The 27975-nt window shown below is 39.5% G+C and overlaps 1 protein-coding gene across 3 annotated transcripts in view; it reads left to right on the top strand.

Moving 5' to 3' along the window:
• The window catches only part of cacna2d1a (calcium channel, voltage-dependent, alpha 2/delta subunit 1a), a 98922-nt gene that overhangs the window by 21945 nt on the left and 49002 nt on the right, over positions 1–27975 (top strand). For all 3 annotated transcript variants that reach the window (XM_030720338.1, XM_030720337.1, XM_030720336.1), the window contains exons 3-6: positions 1401–1517; positions 19262–19321; positions 22637–22672; positions 23259–23424. In XM_030720338.1, the coding sequence (XP_030576198.1) occupies positions 1401–1517; positions 19262–19321; positions 22637–22672; positions 23259–23424 (379 nt within the window). The remainder of the gene's footprint in view (positions 1–1400; positions 1518–19261; positions 19322–22636; positions 22673–23258; positions 23425–27975) is intronic.

Raw genomic sequence — 27975 nt, 5'->3', positions numbered from 1 at the left:
AGAGCAAAGATTTAAGACCTTGCACTGTGAGCAGCCACACAGTCCACATAAAGAGTCCTGATGATGCCGCGCCCACTTTTTTTCTAACCGGCTGCCATTTAAAACCAGCGAGGCCCCATTGTGCTCTGCTAACACATCCACTGTTATGTTCTTCCCACGTTATAGCTTGGATGGAGGTTAAGTCTAAATGAAGCTGAAGCATATATATAAAATTCATGACACAGATTCATATTGACAAAAATGATGATGTGCACTTTCTGTCATTTAATACTCTTACTCTCATTAGCCTCCTCTGCACGACGTCAGCTGTCACAACACATCACCAGTGTTTATAAAGTAATTTCTCATTAGCCATAACGCTGCAGCTACATCATTTCATTTTTCCTACACACTGTACACACTCAGATAAGATCAACTTCACTTCTTTACTGTGATGGCTCCAGTTCACACACACACGCAGACACTTAAACACTCACAAACACAAGCCCGCATCTGAGAAGGAGAAGAAGCTTCTTAGATCCACATTGATTGATATAATGCATCTGCTACTTTGGATACTTTTCAGAATAAAACCATTCAGCCTTAAAGCATCATTAAAATCGTTACAAAATCTGTTTTCATTTGATGTTCTGGGATTGCATATCACTACAAATCAGAATTAAATGTATTTGGAAGGATTATGGGCAACTGAATGATCTGCAAGCAGGTGGATTTGAAAGGAGGTGTTTCAAAACTAGCTTAATAATATACTCAAACAATTATGCCGACTCATGTAAATTGCAACCTCAAATGCTGGGTTATCAGTCTGTGGAAATTTTAGTTTTCAACTAAAATCTATAGTAATATAACATTAATATGTTCACTTTAAACATATAGATTACCTAGATTACCTTAGATACTTTGTAATAACATAATCCAAATCAAACTTTTAACAGTATCATTTTTAATGCTTGTCTTGCACTGGACGCCTCAAGGATGAGGACAAATACATTAACGTGCCTCAGCTCTGTGTGTTGGACAGTGAAATCCCTTTAGGATTCTAAATAATTGGCTGTTTGGCATTTGTGTTTTTTATTACTCTTGCTGAAGCATATTCCATTGCAGAGTAAATGGTACAGTTACATAACCCCCCCCCCCCCCCTTTTTTTTTTTCTTTGCTTTTTTAATCACTGTGCTTTGGTGAGTGAAGTTGATAAAATATAGATGGCCACTTATGTAGAGTGACATTTTTGACTTCAGTTGCACTACATCTGTCTGTGGAAAGAAAATAGGTTAAATAAGTTCAAACTTTAAAGAATGACCCTGAACCCATCTGTATAGGATGACATAGCTGACTTTAAATCCAGGATTCACTTGTTAAGTGATGTCTGATCCAGACCTTTTTCCTGTGATTGTCTTAGATATATCATAAACACAGGAAGCATTTTAAAGTGGAGTCCAATAACGCGGGGGAACTGGTGGCAACAGCTGCTGGTAACATTGACAGACTGCTGGCTAACCGCTCCAAAGCCCTAGAGGTGAGTGTAATCTCATGATCTTGTGGCAACCTTTCTATTTATAGGAAATCAGTTAAGTGGAGGATGAAGTTTGCTCCTGGGCTCTTTTGTCATGGTGGGGGTTTGAGTTTGAGATGGGAACATAAAATGCAAAATCTACACTGTTTACAAGATCAGGTACAGCATGTCTTCTAGCACAGCGGCCAGACCCTAGGAAAAGTCTGCTTGTCTTCACATCAGGGGAGACTTCAGAACAAAGCGATTGCTTCGGGCCATCCAATGATCCAATATAATCAAACACCGTCCATCTAGAATATGCAATTCCAAGTTACTGGGCTGGGTTGTTGCAGGTTCAGAAGTGACCCTGTTTAGTTTCAACTTCGAGAAAACTTTTATCTTTGTGACAGCGGATGCCTGTTCTGCCCTCATACCTAATATATACTGGCTGGTTTTATGGCTCATTTGTCTGAACCCAACTGAAGGAAAATGTCACAATGACTATGCTGGCCGGTGCTTTCATCTTCTAGTAAAGTGTTCCTGAACCGTGTTCACCTCGTGCAGGTTGTTGAATGGCTGATCTGTCAGTTCAGAGGCCTTGAGGTTGGATCAAATTTGATTTCCTTGTTTGTGTAAACCACACAGAGCACCTATAAAGTTAAATCCATTTATATGCCAGTTGAGGCTTGCTCAGAAATTGTGTTGTCAGTCCCCACAAACTGGCATGTTTAAAGCAGGGCACAAAAGGATTTCTTAATTCATGAAAAAGGTTAATTTGACTTTTAAATAGAACTCATCTATTTAAATTGTATTTCACCTGTCATGGTCCTGGGCCGTCTGCCCAGCGTTTTGTGTTTTTTAGTTTATTTTCCCTGAGTGTTTAATTCCCAGTGTGTTTTGATGATCTTGTTCCCTTTGTCTCTGTCTCCCCTGCTCCATGGTCTTGTCTGTTTTGTCCTGATGTCTTGTCCCTGACGTCCTGTGTTTTCATGTTGAGTTATTCCTAGTGTTGTGACTAGTCTGCGTCTCTGCCCCGTGTCTGTGTGCCAGTTCCCCGTATGTAGTCTGCGTGCACCTTGGTTAGTCACTTCCTGTATTATTTTGACAGTCTTGTGTTCCCTGTGCTTTGTGTCTAGTTTTGCTTCCCCTGTTATTAGTTTCATTTGCTTCACCTGTTGCTCCCTGCTGTTTCCTCTTGCCCTGATTACCTGCTGTGTATTTAAGCCCTCAGTGTTCATCTGTTTCTTGTCGCGTCGTCTTCAGTGTTCCCTCGTTGTGTATGTTCCTTCTCTGTAGTTACTTTAGTTTAGTTTTGGCATCTGTCCAGCCCCTGCCTAGCTGTGTTCTGGTTCCTGTTATGTTTTCCCAATAAATCCTCTAAGTCCTGTTTTGTGAGTCTGCATCCTGGGGTCCGATCCTGCCTGCCACACACACGCCATGACATCACCTTATACTGTAGGTAGCCTATACATGATTAAGGCATGGCCACTAGAGTGACGGGTAGGTCCTGATATTCCCTCTAACTGTTTCCTAGGCTTCATTTCCTAGTTGCTCACTTGGCCCTTTTCATTTTATTGTTATTTTATGAAGCATTTATAATGCAATTATCTCATAAATAATGTCTGACTGTGCGGTTAATTCTACAGATTGTTCAAGGGCTTTTACAGGTTGCTTTGTAAGTCCAGTGGCACTCAATGATATCCACCTGTTAATCAAGCAAAAAAAAAAAAAAAAATAGTATAAAAGATGAACATATTTGCCATGATGTCATCCATTGTTTTTGGACTCTATTCCTTAGTGTCAACATTAGTACGTGTATTTTGGCCACTGTTATGTTGGATTTTTGGAAGCCAGAAGTTACCTTATATGGATGAAAGTTGCTACGAAGGGGGAAAACAATCCATAAAAGCCAAAAACTTGTTTGTACAAGGCTGTAAACATGCTTTTCTTAATGCTGTAAAGTATTTTAATGGAGGAGTCTGTGGGACTGACTCCCTTTTGGAGCCAGTCTTAAGTGGCACCTAGAGGAACTGCAGTTTTTGCCACTTCTACATTGGCTTTATTTTTCAGCTCCAGAACTTGCCCCTTGGAAAAAGACAAGATGATGACAGCCAAAATGCTTTCAAACATGCTTCTGATAGTTCCTCTGCCACCACTGTGAGACTTTCTGGAGGTTTGTCATTCTGAAACGCTTCGTGAACAGCTGTTGGATGGATGCGCTTTGCTGATTCCTCTATGATCTACATTTGCCCTACCTCAAATTTGTACAGCATCTGCTGTACTTTGTATTTATAGACAATCATAGAACTGACGTAACTCAGACTTTGGACAGTATTTTTATTTTCTCTAGGACACACTTGCATTTAGTTGCAAAGAACAGCATGTTAAATTGATCCACACCAACTTTTCCCAGCGCCTTAGTTTAACAGTATTTGGCCGAGTAAATTAGGACCTGGGGACGCTCCCAGTCTCGATCAGTCTAACTCAAAGATCCGGGAATATCCAATTAAAGCCTGATAGCCTGTTGCCATAGTTACATTCTCATTGATTAATCCATCAGTCCAGCCAAGCATTTTCTTTTTTGTTTTTTCTTACATCTCAATAATTTTCAAGGGATTAGGGACAATTAGCTTTTGGTGTTGTTGTTTCACACCTGGGGAGAGAAATATGACTTCTCAGTGAATTGATGGCAGTGGAATATAGATGTTAGACTGTATTTTAAGATTTTATCAGCACCATCTGCTGTGTATTTTACCTGTGGAAGTTAGTGGCAGTTGCTTAAATTTTTCATTTTTCATTTTTTTTTTTTTTGCTGTTTTGCTGGAAGCATGACAAAAGTGAAGGAGGGATGATATAACTGTAAAAAAAATATACCATATGCTCCTGTTTTAATCCTCTTAGAAGAGTACGCACTTGTCACTGCATTAGCATTGAAGAGTGTGGCTTGTGGTGGTGTTGTATTCTGTATAATGAAGTTGAATTGAGCCAACTTTATGACAGCCAATTTATCTAAGGGACCATAAATAGTCACAGGGACCACTTAGCTAAATCATGAGTGTGAATGGAAGTAGAGAATCTGTAATGTTTTGACCTGGCCTACACTAATCTAATAGCTTTATATGAGGTAAAAAGTCCTCCTCTCTTACTTACCACCCTCTCTCCTTTCTCCCACATCACCTTCCCTTACATCCTTTTCTTTTTATCTTTGAATTGTCTCTCTTTCTGTGTCTTTGTTCTATTGAAAGGCTGATTCCACACATCATAACTGACCGTGTAAAGGACCATGTAGGTTTCTGTCTGAGCAAAAGGAAAGAACTGAATTGTCTGATCTTTGAGAAAGATGGAGGAGAAAAAAGTGGTAGGAAGTCCATGAATGGTCTATATGCCACACCTACTATGAGGCACTACACAAAAGACTAGAAGCTTTTTGCAGACCGACAATCCATTAGGATCGTGGCCTCTTAGCACACAATGCAACAGGCAGCGCTCTCTCTTTGTTCACACAGCACTGTTTGAACCTTTAAGGCCATTAAACTGGCATACAGACTTATTATTATAAACAGCCACACACATATGAATAAATGAGGAAACATGCACAGATACATAAAGAGTAAGGTTTCAGCTGCACATGATTTATACTGATTGAATTTCAGGTATTTTATGATCAGATTCTGCTAATGGCATTTTTGCTTTTGATTCATTTTCCTCAAATCAACTCCCCTCCTCTGTGGAAGGAGTGCTTCTAATGGCTGTAATATAAAACTCTGTACATATGCAATCCAGCTGAACACTGCAGGAGAAAATGATTAAATAATAGTCAACTCAAAGGACATAGAAGTCACAGAGATGGAGCATTATCTCACACACCCAAGTTTTATAAAATTGTTTATTAGTAATAGTTCAGGAAAGATACATGGTGCAGGCACAGAACTGTCTTTAACTTCCTACTGATCTACTTTTCTTTTCTGTGTACACAAGCTAATAGATTACTTTTCTGTGACTATAACATATTTTGCCATGAGACCAGGCTGACACAATACACACTCCTCACCGTCAGCTCCATCTCCAGTCTTTGTACGATGCGCTAAAAACATTTGCCTTTGCACTGGATGTTGTTGAGTTTGTTTCTACAGTGGTAATCAGCATCTAAACTGATCTTTTTTCATTTCTAGTTCATATACATAATATGCAACAAGTTCAAGGTGTGGGATGGTTTCATCCAGTAGATAAACCTATAAGATCCAGTGTCTTTTTTGCATGTTTCTGTCTCTCTTTGCACCAGTCCTGCTCTCTCCACTCACATTGCAGCATTCTTTCTGTCACAGTCTTTTTCTTTTATCTTATTGGGTATATATGTCTCCTATCTGTTCTCGCTCTCACACATGCATTTGCCTTTTTTAAACATCACTTTTTGCCCATCTGTTTCAACTATTCCAAGTTAATGTTCCCAAAGCGCTGATGATGTGACTGGAGAAATAATTTTGTCTCTCTACAACTCGTGGGTGATCAAAGAATTTCCCTCTTTCATGTCATGCCACAGTATTTTGCATTCAGTGTGCGTTGTTCTTAAAAAGATGTAAAGTGAAACTGAAATTCCCAACAGGAAAGAAACCACCATGGCGCTGACAAAAAAATCCTGAGAAGCTGTTGTCATTGTCAGGATACTGCAGCTGATTGCTGCCTTTTTTTTTTTCTGAGGGATTTTTGTATTGATATGTTTAGATATGAATGTGCATGTGTGGCTGAGATGAGAGAGTTTTCTTCCAGATCTCTATATGACTCAGATTCTTTAGGCAGCTGCTGTTGTGGCTTAGCTTCACTGCTTCACACAGAGGCTAATCTCCACTTGTGACCATCTGCGTGCTCTCACATACATAAGTGCAGTCACTGTCCTTAACTTATCTTATCCACTGTTATCACATTTTTTATCTTTTATCTTTCTGCCAGCCCTGTCCTTTCATCTGGCTCCAACCCTGTAAACTTATTTTGCCATAACTTCACTCTGATTTTCTGTCGCTTTTCATTCCCAATTTCCCATTTTATCCTTGCCCTGTGCTCTTCTTTTAGCCCTTTCTGTCCTTTTATATATCTTCCCGTTAGATATACATGTATGTGGTATCTTTCCTCATTAAATTTTCTCAGAACTAGAGAAAATAGTATTTGCATTTAATGTGTCTGTAGGCATTAATTATCTTGTTGTGTTTATGTTAAATTACTTAAATAAATAATATAATATTATATATTATATCGCCATAGCGGCGTAAGTGACATCTCGCCAACTTTACAGGAGAGCCAAAACAAAAACAAAAAAAAAAAAGACCATAATTTGCTCTTACTTTGTATACTGATTTTTCTTTTAACAAACTGATGACACAATGCTTAATGAACAATATTGTCTTTATCCTAAATGCACTTACGCCCTTTTGGCACCAACTTCTTCTGTGCATTCTGTGCACCAGCTTCTTCTGTGCATAATTTTGACAGTAGATAGAGCACATCAAGAGCTTTCATTTGATATATATATATATATATATATATATATATATATATATATATATATATATATATATATATATATATAAATTTTGACCAAAGTGTCACTTATGCCCCTATGGCTCCAAGCCCTCGATATATGATATGGGGAGGGAGCTTTAGGGAAATAAAGATGTTGCGTCAAGGAAAATTAATAAGCTTGATGCTGGTTATGTGATCAATATCTTCTTGCCATGGAATGAGATACACTGTAAAGTCAATACACTTAGAGTTAAATGTACAGTTGGCCACAGCCTCTGAAGATTTTGTAAATGCAAAGAAATGTTTGTGGTATTTGGTAATGCAAACATACTCTAACAAGTTACTTTTCTCTGTAGATAAGGCTGAAACACAGGGGTGGAGGTTCACACCAAGAAGCTTATAAAGAAATTAAACTAATATTGAGCAGAATTGTGTTCCGCTTATTGATGCAGCCCTCCACAACAGTCTCAGTTTATCATATGGCCCCTTGGGAAAATTAATTGCCCACTGCTGCTGTAACATGACATTAATTTTTAATAGCAGTAACCTTTACTGTAGCACCCTACTTTAAAAGTAACACTACCCAGCACTGAAACAGTTTGAAGCATTTTGACATCTTGTTTTTCTGAAATTGAATGTGATAAACAAGGATTGGGTCTGACCTGATCTCAGAGGCCGAGGAAACTCCATGCTTACACAGTGATGAACAGCCTGTCAGGCTCGACCTAAATCATACATGCTTTATTGTCTGGTTTATTCTTAATAGGATGGTAATGACAAAACAGAAATCGTGCTACATTAAGTAGGCTATGAAACTTGTTATTGAGACCATAATCTCATCACCAACATATTTACTGGGTCATAAATTAATTGAGCAATAGGGTAATTTTCCCATAGACTTTTATGCAATCACACTTATTTTTACAACTGAGAGTCGCCGCCTGGTGGGTTTCAGAAAGAACAGACGTTTGAAGCACTTCTACATTGGATTCATTTTTCATAGGCTACGTCTGCTTTTATAAGTCTATGGTTGCAAAATTTGATGAAAATTGCAACGGTCAGGGAGTGTGAAGCAGAGGTGAAACTGGCAGTTTATTACTGTATTTTGTTCAAATGATTCAGCCTGCACTTTGTATCAAAAATTATACAAAGTTATAACTGCTCTTCAGAGTCATAACTCAAGTGCACTATGAGCACATAGACATAATGTGCATATTTTTAGATTCAATGAAACACACTTTCAGAGAAGATGGTGAAAAAAATGCTCCGTATAACTCGTGAACACACCTCAGTATCAAAGTCATTCAGTTTTAATTGTCTGTATATACACTACAAGTATTAACTTGTCTCCAAATCAAAACAGATTTTTTTTACTGTAGTGTTTTTTCATTTGCCCTGTCCACGCACAATGTACAAATGCAACCTGCATGATTTGAAAAGGTCCCTTTTTGTGAAAGGGACCTGAGGATACTGAGATCAGATACAGTAACCGCTCAGGTATCAGCATGTTATTCATGTGTTTTATATCAATTTTGTTACTGCTTTCAGCACTAATTAAAAACTAAAGGCATATCTTTAAGTTGTAGACAAACTGCCCGTATACTGCCAATATCTCAACATGTCACAAGGTCAGGAAATAATCACAGTATTGTAAATCTAAATGCATCACTTAAAAAGTTTCACAAAGCTTTTCAAGCTTTTAATTTTGTTTAGTTTTTTGTCTTCTCTTACTCAGTTTGTGTACCTTTGAATGTCCAACTCAAAGCCTTCATTAGCCTTCAGTCATCTTGCATAGCAGTGAGCTAAAGTATACAGTACTATGCAAAAGTCTTGAGTCTTGAGTCCCCCTTGAGTCTGCTTGTAATTTTTTTAAGTGGTCCTGAGCAATAGTTTCTGAAGGCAGCTTTTTTCATTGGACATTGGCTGCTTTTTCGCTCATTTTCAGTCCAGTCCTTTGTTGACTGAATGAAGCATTCAAGCATGAAAAGGTACCTATCTCAAAGGATGAACCAGTATTATCTGCACATAACAGACAACATAGGAAAGAACCGATTTTAAATTTTATCTGTAGACCAGGGATCCTCAAATCCAGGCCTTGAGGTCCGGCGTCCTGCAGGTTTTAGATGTGTCTCTGCTTCAACACACCTGAGTCAAATATAGAAGTCATTAGCAGGACTCTGGAGAACTTGACAGCATACTGAGGAGGTAATTCAGCCATTTGATTCAGATGTGTTGGATCAGGGACACATCTAAAACCTGCAGGACACCGGACCTCGAGACCTGGATTTGAGGATCCCTGCTGTGGACGCTTCGTTACTAGCAGCCTGCTGCAAAAATACATAATTTGTTCCCCTTTCTTCAGTTGAATCTATGAAAAATGCCAAAGATTGCAAAGTTTTACAGGCATATGATAATATTTAAAAAAAAAAAAAAATGGCATGTCTCAACTTGGTGTGCAGTGAGTCCTTAAAAAATGTGAGGAAACTGGACAAGTGGAGGACAAAAGAAGTGACAGGCCCCAAAAAAAACAAAAAATCTACAGCAGATGAACAGTATCTGAAAGTCATGTCTTTAAGAAATAGGAAAAAATTCAACAAAGACCCGACACAGGAGCTGAGAGATGCATCTGGCCGTTCAGCTGATCACCAAAACCACATTACAAACTGAAAGGGTGGCTGACAAGAAGTCATTCTTACAGAAGGGAAATGGGGAGAAAAGGCTGAGGTATGTCAAATCACACAGCAGTTGCACTGAAAATAAGTTGCAATAGGCCAAATTTGAAATTTATAGTTCAAATTTATTTTGTTTCAACATGTACAGAAGATGTAAAGAGAGAAGTACAGTTTCTACAGTAATTTGTTAAACATGGTGGAGGCTCTGTTATGGTTTGGAGCTGCATTTCAGCCAGAGTATGAATGCAGAAAAGTAACCTCCACCATGCAAAGCATACCAGCTAGAAAGTGTCTGATTGGAAATGGCTTCCTTTTTTTAGCATGACAGTGATCCCAAACACTGCCAATGCAGTAAAAGCATGCCATGGATTGGCCTCCCCAGACCCTGGACCTCAACATTACTGAAGCAGTGTGGGATCATCATGACAGAGAATGGAACAAAAGACAGCCAACATCCAAAGAAGAGCTTTAAATGTCCCTCAAGAAGCTTGGAGAGGGATTAAAGAAATTACAAGAAAGGCTGCCTAAAAGACTTCAGGCTATTATGAAGAATGAGGGCGGCCATACCAAACATTAACTTTCAAACTCATTTGAATTGTGTACTTCCATGTATGTTTCAGTAAACTGCTGCAGTTATTTCCCATTTTCCTAACAAAATACAGTATAAAAAATGAGGGGTGACTCAAGACTTTTGCAAAGTACTGTAGGTGTGATTGTTGGTTAATTATGAATATACTTACACATCACCCAGACTGTGTGCAGACACACCTTTGTTCATTACATTGAATGAAGCTTCTTTTTTTAACCTGCCTTGACAGCCGATGGCCTCCCTCTGATTTTCAGGCCACCTATGACTCTGTTCTCATCAATTATTGAAGCTTTCCTCTTAACCAATACTCTTTGATGGAGCCTGTGGTTAACTTCTCTCAGTGGAACAGATCATTTTTCTCCCCACAATGACACCGGCAGAAATCTCTGGATATTTTCATTTCTTATTAAAAGGAGGATTATTAGTTGTGGCTACAAGACAGAAAGCCAGAGTTACTGATGCTGAACTATTAGCAATTAGCAGAATATGTTGAATAAGCTGTTCACATTAGCAAGCTGTCAATTTTTTTAATGAGAGAATGCTCAGCTAATTGGGTAGTTGCACTTGTCTCAATTAAAAATTGTTCAGAAAACGTGTCAGTATCAGAATATCTGTTTTGTTTGAAATGTTGCCTAAAGCTTAATATGTTATTTTATTTTAATATTTTTCACAATGTATGCAGTGAGCTATCTGGATATTTATCATTTTTAAATGAATCCACATAAATGTTATTTTTCCATGTTAACTCGGGGCATATGTCCATGTAATTTCTCAAGGTGTTATATGCACTAGGTGCATTTTGACCCACTGGCTTTTATGCATAATCAGCAATTACTGTGAAACTGTTTGGTTTGTTCAAATCAATACTGCCACATTTATTGATGTTACTGATGTAACATCAATAACATCAAAATATTCTTCATTTATTTTACATTTAACTGCATACAGTTAAGATTACACAACTTGTCCTTACAGGTCACAGTGTTTGACAGTATAGGCTAGGCTAGTATTACAGTAGCTGTCAACCTCAGTTTTAACTGATGGATGGTCTCAAGATGACCTAAAACTTAACAGGGGCGACTGACTTGTTGGGACAAGAGGACGGTTATTCTCCGAGTGCCCTCGAGGAATTCCTCTCGTTGCTTTGTGCTCACCTTGAGGGATGCTTGTTGACAAAAGCACCTGCTTAGAGGTATATGGCTGCCTGCCAACTCCCCCAGACAGACTGCTGTGAGAGAGCAGACTGGCTTGTAGAGATGTTGTCATGAACTAATAAGAGAAGGAAAGAATGAGGAACAATGTGCAGGGATATTCTTTGTTTGAAGACATTTTTCTTGAGAGAAGTGAAAGAAAAAGATTAACCTGACCATCTAAAAGGGAAAGCAAGACCATAAAGGGAAGAGGCTGTGCAGAACTACAGCGCAGACAGGGCTGGTCTATTTGAATATTGATTGGTGAAGGTTATTTCAGGCCTGGGATTGCATTAGCACTTTGGCAGCAGATTCATAAGGCTTTGGCTGCCCACCAGAGTCTGAGCCATAATTGGTGGCCATTTTGGAAACAAAAACAACAGTTGTTCTCCAACCCTGGCCACTTGCGTTGGTTTAAATCACTCTCAGCATGGTTCTCCATCGATAAGAAACCCCATTTCCTTAATTGTGAGTGGGCTGTTGGCACTGGCTTCAGTCAGGCAGGTTTGAGTTGAGTCTTAATTGCCGAGGAGAAAGATGGCTCGTGCTACAGTGGAGAGATAATGAACAAAATGTTTCTAGTCTCTCGCGTTGCCAGTGCATAAGGAGCTTTTGCTCTCCACTGTGCCTGGACCACGGATGCGGCAGGTAACCATGACACCCTGGTTGCTAAGCAACGTGGGCACCATAAACAGATTCCTCACTCCCAAAGTGAATCGCCTCTCTCTTTCCCTATTTATCTGTTACCCCCTTTTACATTAACACTGGTCAAACAAAATGAGAAAACTCTCATTCAGCTACCCTAATCTCTCCTACTATCTATCTACTATTTACATTCATTAAACACAAAATTGCTTGTGTATCAGCATTCACGTTCATTAAATTGTCCAAGAAGGATGAGAGCATGAGTGTGAGTGTTTGAATAGAGCTCTTTTAAGTGTTGTGTTATGGTGCGTAATTACAGAGGAGTCACTGATCTCTAGTGTCTGCAAGTGCGTTATTAAACCTCCACTGGATGACATACAGTGAGTCATTAGACATTGCTGTTAGAGTCCTAATCATAGGGTAGGCACGCACATGTACAGAAACACACACATGCACCCACACGACACTCAATAAACTCCTCATTCACACATTTTTTAAAAAAAAATTCTTATTATGTTGTGGAATAAACTAAAAGCATTTTTGCTGGTACAGTTCCACATGAGTGTATCATTTGTTCTCAAATACTCTATCAAATAATGAATTACATTCTTTTTGTGATGCCATACAGAAGAAAACAAACTTTACATAATGACCGATTTTCTACTGAACAGTGCCTTTCACTTAAGTGCTGGTGAAATCTCAAAATTGCTGAATAAACAACATAAATTTTCTGAATGTTGCATGCTGAGCAGGTATTATTGGCAGGTGATTTATGCCAATTGAATCTTACACAAGAATGGGCCTTTCAGAATAATAAGCCCATTGCAGTAGGATCTTAGAGGGTTTGATGAATATAGTGAGTAATTTTGAGATGTTTAAAAGCAAAGCAAAAGCAGAAATTTAAAGATGCTGTTAGTATTTTTTATATTTAGACGATGCTTCATCCTCACTGAAACTGTGTAGAATTGAAAGGACTGTGATTTCACCCGTCTCCAATAACAATCTACAGGTGATAATTGCAAATGTTGGTGACAAAGTTTTTTTAGACCACCTGTCATGAAAACACATAAACCCACAATATTTTAGAAATTTAAAACTAAAACTCACTGAATTCACTGAACCAAGTTTATGTTTTCATACCCAAATTTTAGCCGGCACACTGGACTGTATTCAAGCATTGTGGTAGATATGTCAGGATTTGGGGTTGATTCGTTGGCTCGGGGGCTGGGCAGCTCACAGTTGACATGAGTTCTGCTCCATATAAAGATATTATAAGTTGTTATTCAACTGTAAGCAAATCTTTCAATAGGCTAATGATTCCAAGCACATGAGCAAATCAGGCTTATAAAGGAGGAATTGAGGGTTGTGAATTATCTAATTTAAGCACAGGTTTGAATCCCATTTGTGGGTGAGTACTTTTTTGCACCTATTTATGTTTTTGTTAAATAAATCATTGGAAGACAGTTTAGTTTTCACTGTCACCTTCATTACTGTACAAAAGGGTTTTCCAGTCTAAAATTCAATAATGGGATGCACTTTTTCACAAGATTGGTATATTGATCTAGTGCTGCACCAGTGATATGTTTCAATATCAGTTCATCTGCTATTTCTGTTCTGAATGATAAGTTGCTAGTTTGGCCCCTAAAACCCAAACAGTCATGTAATTCAAAGATGCTGATTTGAGAAATATGTGCTGATTAACGTGCTTTGTGTGCCTGAGGACTCTAAAACATTTAAAGAGAGCAACAACATATACACAGTAAGCACTGAGGGGGCTGCTCAGAGTATCCAAAACAGGTGGTTTGTCTGCAGAACTTTTCCAAATCATATTGCAATTTAAAGAGGTTTAATTGGATGTTACAGTTTTGGTATGGATTTCTCACTGTAGGGATTTTATTGGGTTTGGTATGACATGATGCAATATTGTGCAAACATATTTCTGTCTTTTTCAACAAGCATTAATATTTGAAATATTGAATCAGTGAGATAAAGAGTGTGTGTGTGATTTTGGGCACTAGTGACTCATTATTCACCACTTCCTGGACTGTGTGTGCTTGTGTGTGTGTATTTGTGTGTCTAGCTGCTTTTGTCAGCCCAGCTGTCGCACTGCTCTGGCTTTGTGTTTGTCATCTCTGTTTTCCTACGTGAAACTTATCAGATATACAGTATATGCATGCAGAGATGTGCTGCACATTTGATGTCTCATTCATTATGAAGCTCCCTTTCTGTCATTTAGTCCCATTCAGGTATAGACAACAGCTGTGCCTCAGGCAAAAAGACAGTTTTCATTGTTTCTACCAAAAACATTGTTTCTGCTCTATCACACTTGTAGAACGTGCTAAAGGAAGCGCCGTTCACCTTGTTATTTGCTGTGATTCAATAATAGTGATATGCAAAGCCAAATCAATGCCAGCTGAAATTGTGTCTTGTCTTTCAAAACATACAGCAAATCAGCGTGTGGCTGTAGGTGTGTGCATGTGCAGAACTGTCATGTCAACTTTCCAGCTGGGTACAGCTGTAATTGGGAGTTGTTTGCAGCCAGCTGGCACACAGATAGCATGGTCGGCTGGAAGAGTGTGCTGCAGGAGAGATGAGTTGTCAAACCAGAGCACAGCAGTAGATCAGCACCAGTCTCTAATAAGTCACTTCCTGCAAAGTTGGTGTGTTGGTGAGGGTGATGTCTTCTCTAAAAGACCAGATTTGTGTAGTTAGGGTTATTTTGTCAACTTGCGTGCGCTCACTGTACAGTTGTTTTCCTGCTGCTGCCAGTGTAAGTGTGTGTGTCTGTGTAATGTGTGCAAATGTATGTCTTCTCTCACCACTTTTTTTTTCTCACCACTCTCCTCCTGGCTCCCTACAGGCTGAGCAGGATAGATCTGACTAAAGTGCTGCCAGTCACAACAGCAGATGCTCATGTTTCCTCTGCTCTCCCGTGCCTCCCTACACATCAGTGAGATGGCAGGTGTGTGTGTGTGTGTGTGTTGTCCTGGCAGTACTGGATGCTGTAATCAGGCTGCCAGGAGTGCGTGTCAGTAAAGCAAGCATGTTTACACAGTAAATCTCTTACAAAATCACAGGAATTGCAAAGCACAATTTTTAATCCAGTGTTTTTAGATCACAGACAAAGGAGACAAAGAGAGACGTGTGCTCTGCATGTGTGAGGGACAGAGTGATTAAAAGAGTTTACTTACATTAATTATATTTTTATCCACTTTTCCTCCCTTTCTTTGTTGCTTTCTATACCACACCTCTACTATATAAAGACCCATGTGCATCAGGCAAATCACCCGTGCATCATAAGATAATGAGAGCTGTTATTGATCACTAGAGAGCCCATGCATCCACATTTATCCTCTAACAAGGTTCCAAAGATAGCAAGCCTGAGTAAAACAGAGAAAATGTGCTCTGTGATTCCACAAAGTCCTTCTTTGCAGCAAGCTGTTGTTTGATTTTGGACAAAGTCCATACATTATTTGTCACACAACACAAAAGCTTGTTCCCTGCATGGGGCATTATAAACCCAGCCTGAACTGAGGTAATGTTTATAGCTCACGTATTATGGTTTATGGCTATTTATTGCCCTGGGTCCTCAGAAATCACATTTTTGTAGCATAACACCATCAGTTTGGATCATCATCTAGTGACATCAGTAGGAGATTTAAGGAATTACAGAAGACATGACTCATTTTCTCCAAGCAGAAGACAAACACGTGCAAACACACGCGGTCTGTGTCCGTGCATACAGTGGATTTATGGGAGATCTGTTATGAAGTGGCCACTTGAAGCTTGTTAAACATGTTTTCTTTCATCTGCTTATTGTCAGTGATGCAGCTCACTTTCTGTTTCCATCTCTTTCCCTTTATTAATTTTGAATTTTGACACATATACAAGTAAAACCTATATTCAGTAACATGTCCATATTAATGAATTCACATGTAAAATGCAAAAAGTGGATGGTGCTACTTTACTTCTTTTACATTATTTATTTTAAGATAATTGATGTTCCATTTTGTTTTTATGTACTGTTTGACATGTGTTTATGTGGTAGTTTGAGGTGTAAAATCTGTGAAAGCTTTAACTGCTTAAAGGTGTAGCAAGACCACACTGTGAGACTGTGGACGCAACAAAAAAGCAGCTACGAGGTGAAAGAAACTTGCACCAGCTTTGGACTTTTGACCCCTTCACCTCTTGGTCTCCTGCTGAGATCCTCGTTAATGCCTTTTCCTGTGTCCCTGTGTTTGTGGGTCTGTCTGTGTATGTGTGTACAGCTGCTCGAAATCCAACCTGGCACCTTCAACTCCTGACTGTAGAGGAGTCAAAGATAGGTCAGCAGGTCTCACCTGCAGGGAAATAACAATAAAGCACTAGTAAATACAAATGCCTCTGAGCAGATACAATAACTATAGCCTATAGAATTTAATTGAAAAACAAACAAAAAAAGCATCTAGAGGAAAGAACATTAAAATTAAAACCTTTCAATAACCTGGGTCCATCAGTACACACAGCCTTTATATTTCATTGGAGCATCTTTTGATTTTGATACAGCTTTCAGTCTTTTTGGGTTGGAATCAGCATGGCACAGCTTAACAAAATTTACCCACTCGTCCTCACAGTAGTGCTCCAAATCTGTCAGACTGTGAGGGTGTCTCTTGTGCACGGCCCCATCCAGCTCATTCCACAGATTTGCAGTTGGATTCAGGTCTACGCTCTGGCTGGGCCATTCCAAAACTTTAATCTTCTTCTGGTGAAGCCAGATTTGGATGTTGATTTGGATATATGCTGTCTGTCATTTTTCTGCTGAAGGGTTAAATTCACCTTCTGCTCTCTAGCAGATACCTGAAGGTTTTGGATAAAAACTGGCTGCAATTTGGAACCGTTCATTATTCCCTCCATTTTAATTAAAGTCCCAGTTCCAGCTGAAGAAAAACAGATGCTGCCACCACCATGGTGGCACTGTGGGTGTGGTCTTCTTTTGGTGATGTGTGGTGATGCTTCTATACCGAGCATATCTTTGGGAATTATGGGCAGACAGTTAAACCTTGGTCTCATGGTTTGTAGTTGTCAGCCTCCCTTATTAGTTTTCTTCTTGTCTTTTCATCAGTTTTGGAGAGACATTCACACTTGGTAATGACACCGGGGTACATCTGTGCCATCTGGACACTACAAGTGACATTCTCCACTCATTGATGACTATCTTCACTGTGTTCCACTGTATATTGAATGCCTTGAAAGTTCTCTTGTGCCCTTCTCCTGACTAATACTTTTCAGCAGTGAGCCCTTTGATGCTTTGTAAGCTCTCTGCAGACCATAGCTTTTGCTATGAGAGGATGTGCAACCACATTATTTACATTTTTTATTTGTTACGTCAGCACACGTGTATGGGTCAAGTTGACCAGCTATATGCAGTATATGTTTTGGTATTGAGCAGTATATTTTCTGCGTAACATGTGAGCAGGTGTGCTGTAATAAGCATCATGCAGAAAACCTATTAAAAAAAAAAAGAAATGCTGACTGCTGTGACTGATATCCAAACTTACCTGAAGTGGTGAAAATGCTTTGCAAATTGCTTTTGCATGGACTTTAGAAATACACACAAACCCCTTGTCTTCTTATTGTGTTTCATTCGATAATGCTTTGAGCTAAAATGGGAGTGCTTCCACAGTGAATGGCCATCTGTGGGTTAGTGACCACAGAAACAACACACAAACTGATTTGTCTTTGCACCATTAGTGACCTGACTGGAAACTGACAGGATATTCCCATTAAGTCCATGCAGCACGGTTGCCACTGGCAACTAGAAACAAAATCTACAAAGGCAACTGTGTGTTTGTGCATGTGCAAATAAAAAGACCAGAATGACCCCACTGTCAAGACTCATATCCCTCAAAAAAAAAAAAAAAAAAAAAGGAAAAAACGAAGCAAGAAAATGTTCTTTTCTGTGGATGTGGAAACATGAAGAATCAACGCAAACTTTTCTAACAGAGCAATGAGAGAGAGGTGGCAGACAGGGAGGAGGAAAACCAGAAATGTAATTTAAATGTGGCCTAATTACTTCTTCCTTTAAGTAGCCCACATACCGTGTATTTAAACTGTACTGAAGCCTTTTTCACACAGCTCCCTTTCACCTTTTCTCCCACCGTCTCTTAAAGCCGCTGCTGAATTTGGCCCTAATGAGACACAACCAGAGTGAGGATCACAACGGTTTCAGCCTCCCGAAAGCATAATGGGACTTGGTGCGCAAGCATAACAAGTACTGTGAAGTCAGATCTGTGGACGACTGCTACTGTTTCTGCTTGTTTCAATATCTGATTTATGGATGAATTGCTGTTTGGAGTCAGCAGAGATATTAGCTATCCGGTGTGATACTAAGTCATTTTGGATAAGTGATGGCAAAATTGTTCTGTTAACTGCTGGAATTGTGTTTTAGGCTTGATTTTGCACACAAACACTGTGACTAATATTCCATCCTGGGATTCACAGTCCGACTTTGTGCTGCCTCAGTGATTCTTGCCACTGTCGTTTAATTTTACTGCAAAAATTAATTAATGAAATGAGAAGAGGAGTGGGTTGATACAGTGAATTAATTTACTCCTTTGCCCCCATCAGATTACTTCCCTTTTTTTGCGTGCGACTTGAAATTCATAGTGACATACACAAAAGGAGGAAGAGCTGGATTTCATATTTCCCTGGGGAAATTAATAACACAGTGAATTTCTGGACCATGTACAGATTAAAAACTGGGACCATTATAAACCCATTAACCTAGTCATTAGGATCAGGTCTGGGAGAAGATGGAAGGTGGGTGTCTAATTTTAGCTTAAGATGGTGTCATCACTGGTTCTAATTCATAGTGTGTTCAAGGGAAATGTGGTATTTTCCCTTGAATACACTCCTCTTTATCAGTAACACTTTGCCTCAGAGTCAGATGTCATGATTTCAACTTTGATATTTGCCGATTCTGAAATCTACTGCATTTATTTTTTAAGATCACCATACATTTCTCTAGCTTATTTGCTAGTGTTTTTTCATATTAAACACATTCAGAGTTATCATGATTTTTGACATTAATGGGGCCCTAGAGTCAAAGGGTTCTAAGGATATTAAAAATTGTCTTACATAATGTGTTTCTCTCTTCTACTCTCCTTTCTTTCTCTTTAGAGTCTGGCAGTAGAAGCAGAAAAGCTTCAGATGGAACACGTGTGGCAGGACGACACTGATGTGAGTGAGCAGCCTGGGTGGGATTTGATATGTTCATTAACATGGCTGATTACATCCAGATCAAGTGGTTCTATGAACTCCATATGTAGAGGAGGTGGAGGAACATGTTTTTCATGATCCAGTACGATTGTAATAATTGGGAGGAAAATTTGATTACAGCCATGATTGGGCTATAATGACTTTATTGATTGAATTTCACCACTTTATTTAACAGGCAAAAACTACCAGGCATAGTTATGACAAACACACACACACACACACACACTATGCTTTAGATCTAACTTTTTCATAATAAATGATAAATGCAAAATGCAATAAATGTAAAATGCAAATGATAAATTTAATGATAAATTTAATCCCCTGCAGCCATTTAACAAATTATATATGACATTCTTTGTACATTCAGTAGTGGTAAGTCTTGGAAAAAAAATAATTCTACTTTGCCAATGATTCAGTTAGATTTAAAAACTCTTCTGCACTGTTTGCCAAGTCTTAATCATTCTTTTCCATTAAACATTTTCCCATTAGTCACTGTCTTGTATGCTTTCTTGTGCTTAGAAAATGGGGTGAAAAATGGATCTCTGGGGATAGATTGATTTATCAACGATATTACTCACTGAGTTCAATATTCCTTTGGCCCTGCATGCTTGGCTAGAAAATTAAATTAATTTTTGGGTAATGTGATGGGGGGTTCTTACACTAATTAACCAAAATCACATCATCTTAAAAAGAAAGCGCATCCTCTGTCAATTCTATGGTTTGTGCATATTAAAAAATAATCTAGTCCTTAAAGCCAACCTGATATGATCGTTGTCCTGCCAAGCTTTAGCCGCCGGACAGACAGCCTCACATTTGACTCTAGAATACTTTGGTATATTGAGGAATTCATGGCCGACTTAGTGACTGACCAAATCATGACCCGTCCACCATCGTTCTTGACAGTTGGCATGAGGTGTTCGTGCTGATAAACTGTGTTTGGTTCCTCCCAAACACATTATGACCAAACATTTCCACTTTCTCACCTCATGGTTTGTTTAGATGCAACTTTGCAAGCCTAAACCATGCTGCCATATTCCTTTTAGAGAGAAGAGGCTTTCTCTTGGCAACCATCCTAAAGAAGCCAAACTTCTTCAAACTTGTCTTCTTTAAAAAGAAAATTGCTTCATTTTAAGACCTCCTCAGGACCAGATTATTTTTATATGTACTGATATTAAAGTCTTAGAACGGACAGATGATGTACTTTTGGTTGCTGCCTCACAACCAATATTTATATTTTTTCATACTAACATGTGAAAAAAACAATATTAATGTGATTATATAGACTTTAAAATAGCAAGTGGAGCATTCTGTGTGTGCGTGCGTGTGTGTGTGTGTGTGTGTGTGTGTGTGTGTGTGTGTGTGTGTGTGTGTGTGTGTGTGTGTGTGTGTGTGTGTGTGTGTGTGTGTTGTCTCCTGTGCCTTTGATAATTGGGTCAGTACTACTGGACACCTCTTCCTGCTGACAGCTGTCACACTTGAAAGCTGTGACAGCTGTAGTAAGAGCCGCACACTTGCACGTGTCAGAGTGTCATAATGATTTTTCATGATTTTAACCCTTTTCTATTCATGCTTGCACTTGGTATGCACGCATTACATTAATATATTTTATGTAAGAGTAAGATTAATGTCCCCAATTTGCTGCTTAATGCTGCTTAAAATGTAAATCTGATGCTTTGCAACCTTTTTGAGGAAACAAAGGTTACCTTTTTTGATCATTAACAGACTGGGGTGATGGAAAGCACCATAACATTTGAGTTTTCTCTGAGTGGATGGCACATTAAATGAGTCACTGGGTATTTAAAAATGTAAAAATGAACTGCAGGTGCACCTTGGAGAGATCAGACTGCAATAGATTAGTAAGCATATCCATATTCAGACAAGCTTGCGATCATACATGCTGTGATTTGGCAGTCACATGCACTTGAGTTATGTATGTATTCACTTTTCAGTCCTTCCTCTCCCTTCATCTCCTTTCTCCATCTCACACATTAAGTGTTCTTGCGCACAGTTTTCTCCCTTGGGAGGTGTGATGGTGTGACCTTTGTGTGATCATTGCCCCCTTAATGTGCGAATTGTCTGCACTAACATCACCTGACACAAAGCATCATGAGACAGTCTGCTGTTACAAACTTGTGTGTATCGTTGCACACTTTGCACATATAGTTGATCTCATGAGTCTTTTGATGTACTGCAACAGTAAAAGCAGCAAAACAGAGAGCAGATGTTTGCGTTTGGCACACTTTGCCCTGCTAAATCACTTGTGTTCGAGATAATTACAAACTCTTTAAGCTAACACAGCAGTGTTAGTGGCAGGAGCAGTTCCTGTCCTGTTGGCGTGCCACCTCAGAGGTGGTATGCAGGTGGTGGGAATCAGTGAACCATCTCTGTGGCTCCAGGGCATTCGTACATCAACAGTTAGGCTTGCTCGTTATCACTCTGCTAGCCCGTGTACCGACAGGAAGCCCAGCAGTGTAAGAGCAAAACAACACCACTTACTTCACTGCTGCTCAGTATCAGACGCAAACCCACTACACTGCAGGCAAATGTAGCAGGTGCAAGTTAAATCCAGAGATTCGGATGCAACTTTAAAAGCACAGCCATAGTTTTAATTATGCCTTGTTATGTTTTATGTCTTGAGCCATTTATATGTAAGCCATTTTTGAGACTGGTTTTAGTTTTGTTCATCTGTTTACTGTTTTATCTTTTCAGGTTCATGATATGATATCTCATAAACTAATGGCAAAATTGAGTGTGTTTTAGAGAAAGTTATTGTTAAGCTGACACCTTTGTACATACATGCTCTCCTTTTCTATATTGGACATTCAAAAACACACTTTCTGCTGGTATCAGTCAGTGACAGGGCAAAATGATAATGTAGCTTGAATAAGATCAGAGTTGGCACATTTTTCATTCATTTGTTAGCTGCCTGTACAGTAAGTTATGTATTTAAATAGCAACCCAGAGGTGCACCAGTCTCTTGTTTTTGCTGACATTTATTGATTTTAAAGTCCCAACTTGCTGCATTGATTTATACCAGGTGTACTGCAGTGTACTCCAGGTATTGTCAGCACAATGTGGCAAGACAGTTTGGAGTGATCACAGGTACAGCTAAGGACACCCCACATCCAGGGTAATTTTGGTACAACAGGTTTGGAAATTTCAACTGGCGTGAGCATTTCAATCTAGTTTTTTTCTACTCCTCAGGGTTCTGTATTTCTTATCATGCTTTTGTCACTCATTGCTGATATTTTCCTGTATCTCTTTTGGTCTTTGCAGGTCAAGAAATTCATTTATTACAATGCCAAAGATGGTGTAAGTACAACTTGAGCAATTTGATGTAATGCCAAGTCTCCAATAATACCTGACAAGCAGCCCATATCAAGCACCTTCGCCCTTCAACATTCACCTTAGTTTTTCTGCTTAAAATTTATGCAGTGAAATCACTGTTGGAATAGATTTGTGTGTACTGCAGGAGTTATTGTTGTGCTTATACTAAGATTTGACTCTTTAATGGATTAGGACCAGTGCATGTTTAGGGCCCACTCAATGTCTCTCCTGGCCTTAGACATCATTTGTCTGCTCTGATAAACAGATTTCGGCATCTAATTCCTCCCCAAAGTCCCAGTGGGGAAGAACCACACACCCACAGCACACTAATGTCACTCTCTATTTGACTGACAGGCTCTCTCCCCTTTCTGTCTGTCTCTATCTAGATACCAGCATTTATCTTTCCCTGCACAATATTTGTCTTACTTTGTCAGTTGCAACAAGATACTACATGTACTGTAGAGCAAACGTACAAACAGTGTACACGCATTCCCCCTACACCTATAAAGTGAAAGATTTGCCATATGATTTTAAAATGTCAAATTCTGCTATTCTTTATTTTTGTGTGTAGCTTAATGAGACAGTTGCAAACAAGGGAACTGACGAGGGGAAAGATGACACAGTGGAAAAGAGGATCCCATATATTCCAGGAGATTTCCATTTTGACTCGGACTTCAAACGTCAGGTCTCCTACAACACAACTGCGGTCCACATCCCTACTGACATATATGAAGGGTGTAAGTTAAAAAAGACACACTCACTGATCTGTGATCTACAGTACTCAAGATACTCAAGATGTGACCTCAGCCTTCCAGCACTTTATGCACTGTGTAGACAGTTCCACACCAAGGCTAATCCATTCTAGTCTATATATATAACCCAAATGCCAACTTCCCAGTGGTCAGCAGTCTGTAGCCCCCTCTTTACCCTGGTCACCAGCTGCTCCTTTTCCTCACACCCATGGTTGGCCCCACTGACCTCTCTTGTATTTGTCTGTAGCTGCTCACAGCTATTACACACTCATGCTTGTAATTTTTTTCTACACATTATCTTTCAGTATCTTTATAACACAATGGTCTTTGTTTAATATGTCACATCATAGAATTATTACTTTTTTTGTTGAATTATTTCCATCAAGGAGGATGTGTTCTTGGTAGCATTTGCATTTGCGTGTGTGTGTGTGTGTATTCTGATAAAGCTTTGTGGGGGTGTAGAGTGGGGTCATGTTAACAATCCATTAAAATGTTGCTTACGTCCACCAGGGTCATCAAGGTAAACTTAGGCTACGTTCACACTGCAGCCTGGAGTGACCCAAATCCGATTTTTTTGCTCTCATGCGAACTGTATCTGATCTTTTCATGCCAGTCTGAACAACACAGAACTGATTTTTTCAAATGCGACCCAGGCCAGTTGGATATGTGGTCCTAAATCCGATACATAACTGATCTTTTCAAATGCGACCTGTGTATGTACAGCCAGGTCACATTTATCCGACCTGCACGTCATTGATGCTCGACAAACGTCACTATTCTGCGTCCTGTTACGTGGACGCGGGAAGGAGCAGAGACATATGTCTGTGGGAAGGAGCATAGACATGGGAAGGAGAACATGTGTGACTTCCGCAAACACTGAGCACGCTCGCTACATGTGACGTTATCGCATCCTCTACTGCGCATGCGAGACACTTTCAGGTTTATCTGCTGTTCGCACACAGATCACATCCAAGTCGCATATTTTTGGAAATGTGAACGACCATGCAAAAAAAAAATTGGATTTCACAAAAAATCAGAATTGGGTCACATCAGGCGCAGTGTGAACGTAGCCTTAATTATTTATTGGTCGGAAATTGATAAAAAGCCTTATAATTTTGTAAGTATGGTGCATATTGTCAACATATAGAAAGTACCGTATAAAGATTTAAAATATCATGGCACATTTGACCTCTGACCTCGCCTTCAAGGTCAATAGATTGATCTGATGGTCAAAGTGATTTATTATAATAATTTAATATAATTTATAATTTATATGTGATTTATTATTATTAAAACTATGGTTCTGACTGCCATTGTTTTTATTGACAATATATAGGCATATAGGAAATGATATATGGGGATACTAAATATCACATTACTTTGGATTGCTGACCTATTCTTCAAGGTTAAATAAGCTCTGCTGTCTGCTATGTTGTCTCCCTGCTTTGGGCGGAGTGGCGGTGGCACTAGATGTTTGAGGCAGTGCAGCCAGAGGTTGGATGGGGGATGATGGGTCCTGCTGGCTTGGCTTGATGGCTTTCCCTTTCCCCTTCCCTTCTCTTTCACTTGATCTGTCCCTCTGTGCTGTGGTGGCCCGCGTGATGCTGATCCAGGGTCCTCCCTGCGGCCAGGTGCCCTGTCCCTCGCAGCGTGAGCGCATTTTGCTCTGTCGGGACATGGTGGGGACTGTGGGGGATGGAGGGCTCGGGTGGGCATCCTGTGCTGCTGGAGTTGTGCCCCAGCATGCTGGGCGTGCTGACTGGTATCCTTCCTGGGCTCTGGGTGTGTTCACTGCCCCTCGGCTCGTACAGTGCTGAGGGCTCTTCTTCCTAGTCTCCTGTGTTGCCTGGGTGGGACCAGGATATGCTGTCTGGCCTCTGTTGGGTCTTATCGTGGATGAGAGATGTCTTAAACTGTAGCTGGTGGTACACATAACTTGTCTAAGTACTTTGCCTAACATTCACACACGCACACTCTGACAGATGCATCAGGGGCAACTCGGGGTTCAGTGTCTTGCTCAAAGATACCTTGACATGCAGACTAGGACAGCCAGGGATCAAACCACTGACCTTCCAGTTTGTAGACATCCTGTTCTACCTACTGAGCCACAGCTGCTCCAAATGTGTATGACAGTGAGATTTCACAGGTGGGGAAACATAAAGATCTGGTGCAACAGCAGTGTGAAAATGACTCACCTCAAATAACTATCAAACTCATGTGCACTGTGAGCTCCATTCAGTTTGGTTTCTTTTTGTACTAGCTTTAATCAGTGCCACATAACAATTATGATGGCTTTAATTGTTGTTAATGCTTTTCTTTGGGCAAAACCAAGAACCTATTAAAGCAAAAAAACAATAAAAGGCTGAAGCATCATACTGCATCATTTTAACTGCAGCCCAAATATATATATATATATATATATATATATATATTGGTATCTGCATTTTTAATAGCATTTTAATGAGTGAAAATTTAAAAAGTAAAGAACAGAGGAGAGAAACACACTGCAGACATGTTATGAGTTTTAATGGTGCATTGTTTGTCGACCAGAGTGCTACGCAATTATTTCTCAAAATTTACATTACAGAATTTTTCCGTCCATTCACTCCTTACTTCCCATTCTGTAAAGCCAAGCTGACCTAAAGTGAATCACATACAGGACTGTAACTCTATAGGCATAATTATAAATTCCTCTTCCAGCAAACAGCGGGAAAACAGAACAATCAGGTCATCAATCAAACTACATTTGGCTTGCTGTAATTAAATGTAGTAAAATAAAGAATGCTATTACTAAATGAGTTTAGTCTTAAACGCTTTCAGAGCCGCATAACTGAAGTTTGATCTATTAGGCCCTTACAGTGCCAAATGCAAAATAGGCATGTACTGTGTAATTAATGTCAGCATCTTTTGCATTCATGTGCAAAGTAAAGTATGTTTAGTCTTTCTGATAGGATGATGTAGAGCGTAGAGGCTTGTGTGTGTATTTAATTCTCCTGCGATCTGAAAGGCAGGTTCTGAGTTACAACGGTGTGTGTTGACATTGATATGTCCTTTTTGAAAGTGATTGCAAGCTAACAACAAAAAGTTACATCAGTACAAGCTAGATTCCTGAGTACAATGACAGGAAACTTGTATGCACAAATATCTGGATATGAGCATGGCTGTACATAGATGTGCACAGAGAAATTTGGATTAATTGTCCTTGCTAGAAGATACACATGCATACACACTTAGTACTACTAAGACCTTTAGCGTTAAGAGGATAGACAACATGAAGGGAAGCTTGTGATTTGAGAAACTAATAATGAATTAAAGGTCACAATTGGCTCACCATAATCATCTGAATGAACTCTAGGTAAAGAAAAAAGAAATGTAATTTCAGTCAAATCTTTAGAGAAGCTTTTTATAGTAACACTTCATCATTGGCTTCTAACTCTGCTTAACATGGCACTTTATAGCTAACGTGTCACAACTTCATTACATACTGCATTTAACCACACATGAAGGTAACAACCATCAAAGCATTTAAAAAATGTCCTCCTATCCAGGCAATAAAACCTGATGTAATGGCTTCCTTGATATTGATTGAGCATTCAACATCAATTCAAGTAATGATCTTCACAGTGGGCCCGCTGCTAAATGTGGTGAACTTAGTCACATGACTTTAATGCCCTTATACAGCGAGTCACTCCACATATTGGACTATAAATGTGCACAGTGACGGGCGTCCGAGGCATCTGACTGTGCAGACATTTTTGTCATAGCCAAATGGCCAAATGCACTCGGTTATTTTTACAAGCAGCAGCTATAATGATGAAAGGACAGAGAAGGGTAGGGGGTCTGCGTGGTAGGAGATGATTGTTCTTAGTGTGATTCATGTGACTTTTTTTTTTTTTTTTTTGCTTTTTTAATTATAGTGGTTATGACTCTCAGTATGACTTACTGTAAGATTAGCTCTGCTAATTCTGCCTTTAGTGCTACATAATCATTGGTCCTTAAACCTGTTGAAATGTGGGCTGGTTCTCGAAAGGCAAAATTGGCTCCACACCGGCATTGTCACCAACACCAACACAAAGTACAAATGTTAAAGGCACGTGTTAATTTTATTTTTTTTTAATTAGAACCCTGACCCAATAGACTACATGACCAATTACATTTAACATCACGTCTTCTGCAATTTGTAGTAAAATACAGTTAAAAAGTGATTTTTACCATTTACAGACGTAGGTGATACAGGGTGGGGTTTGGGTAGAGCCCTCGTTAGCACAGTAGTTAAGCTGTGCTGGTGCTGTTGCTCTGTCCCTCTCTCTCTCTCCAAGGACAGGCTGCCACATTGCTGCCTCCCCTTCTGGCTGGCAGTGTTACCATGGCAATATCAGTGTGTGTGTGTGTGTGTGTGTGTGTGTGTGTGTGTCTATAGGGGGGGGACACACACACTCAGACACGCCCTGGTGTTCTATCTTGTTGTATGGAGGAAGAACTGGTAACTTGATTAGGGGACTTTGTCTAGACAAGACTGGCGTCCTTGTGGCTTTT

This window comes from Archocentrus centrarchus, chromosome 23 (genome assembly GCF_007364275.1).
Source record: "Archocentrus centrarchus isolate MPI-CPG fArcCen1 chromosome 23, fArcCen1, whole genome shotgun sequence".
Taxonomy (NCBI): domain Eukaryota; kingdom Metazoa; phylum Chordata; class Actinopteri; order Cichliformes; family Cichlidae; genus Archocentrus; species Archocentrus centrarchus.
The sequence above is the reverse complement of the archived record's forward strand: the minus strand, read 5'-3'. Positions and strand labels throughout refer to the sequence as shown.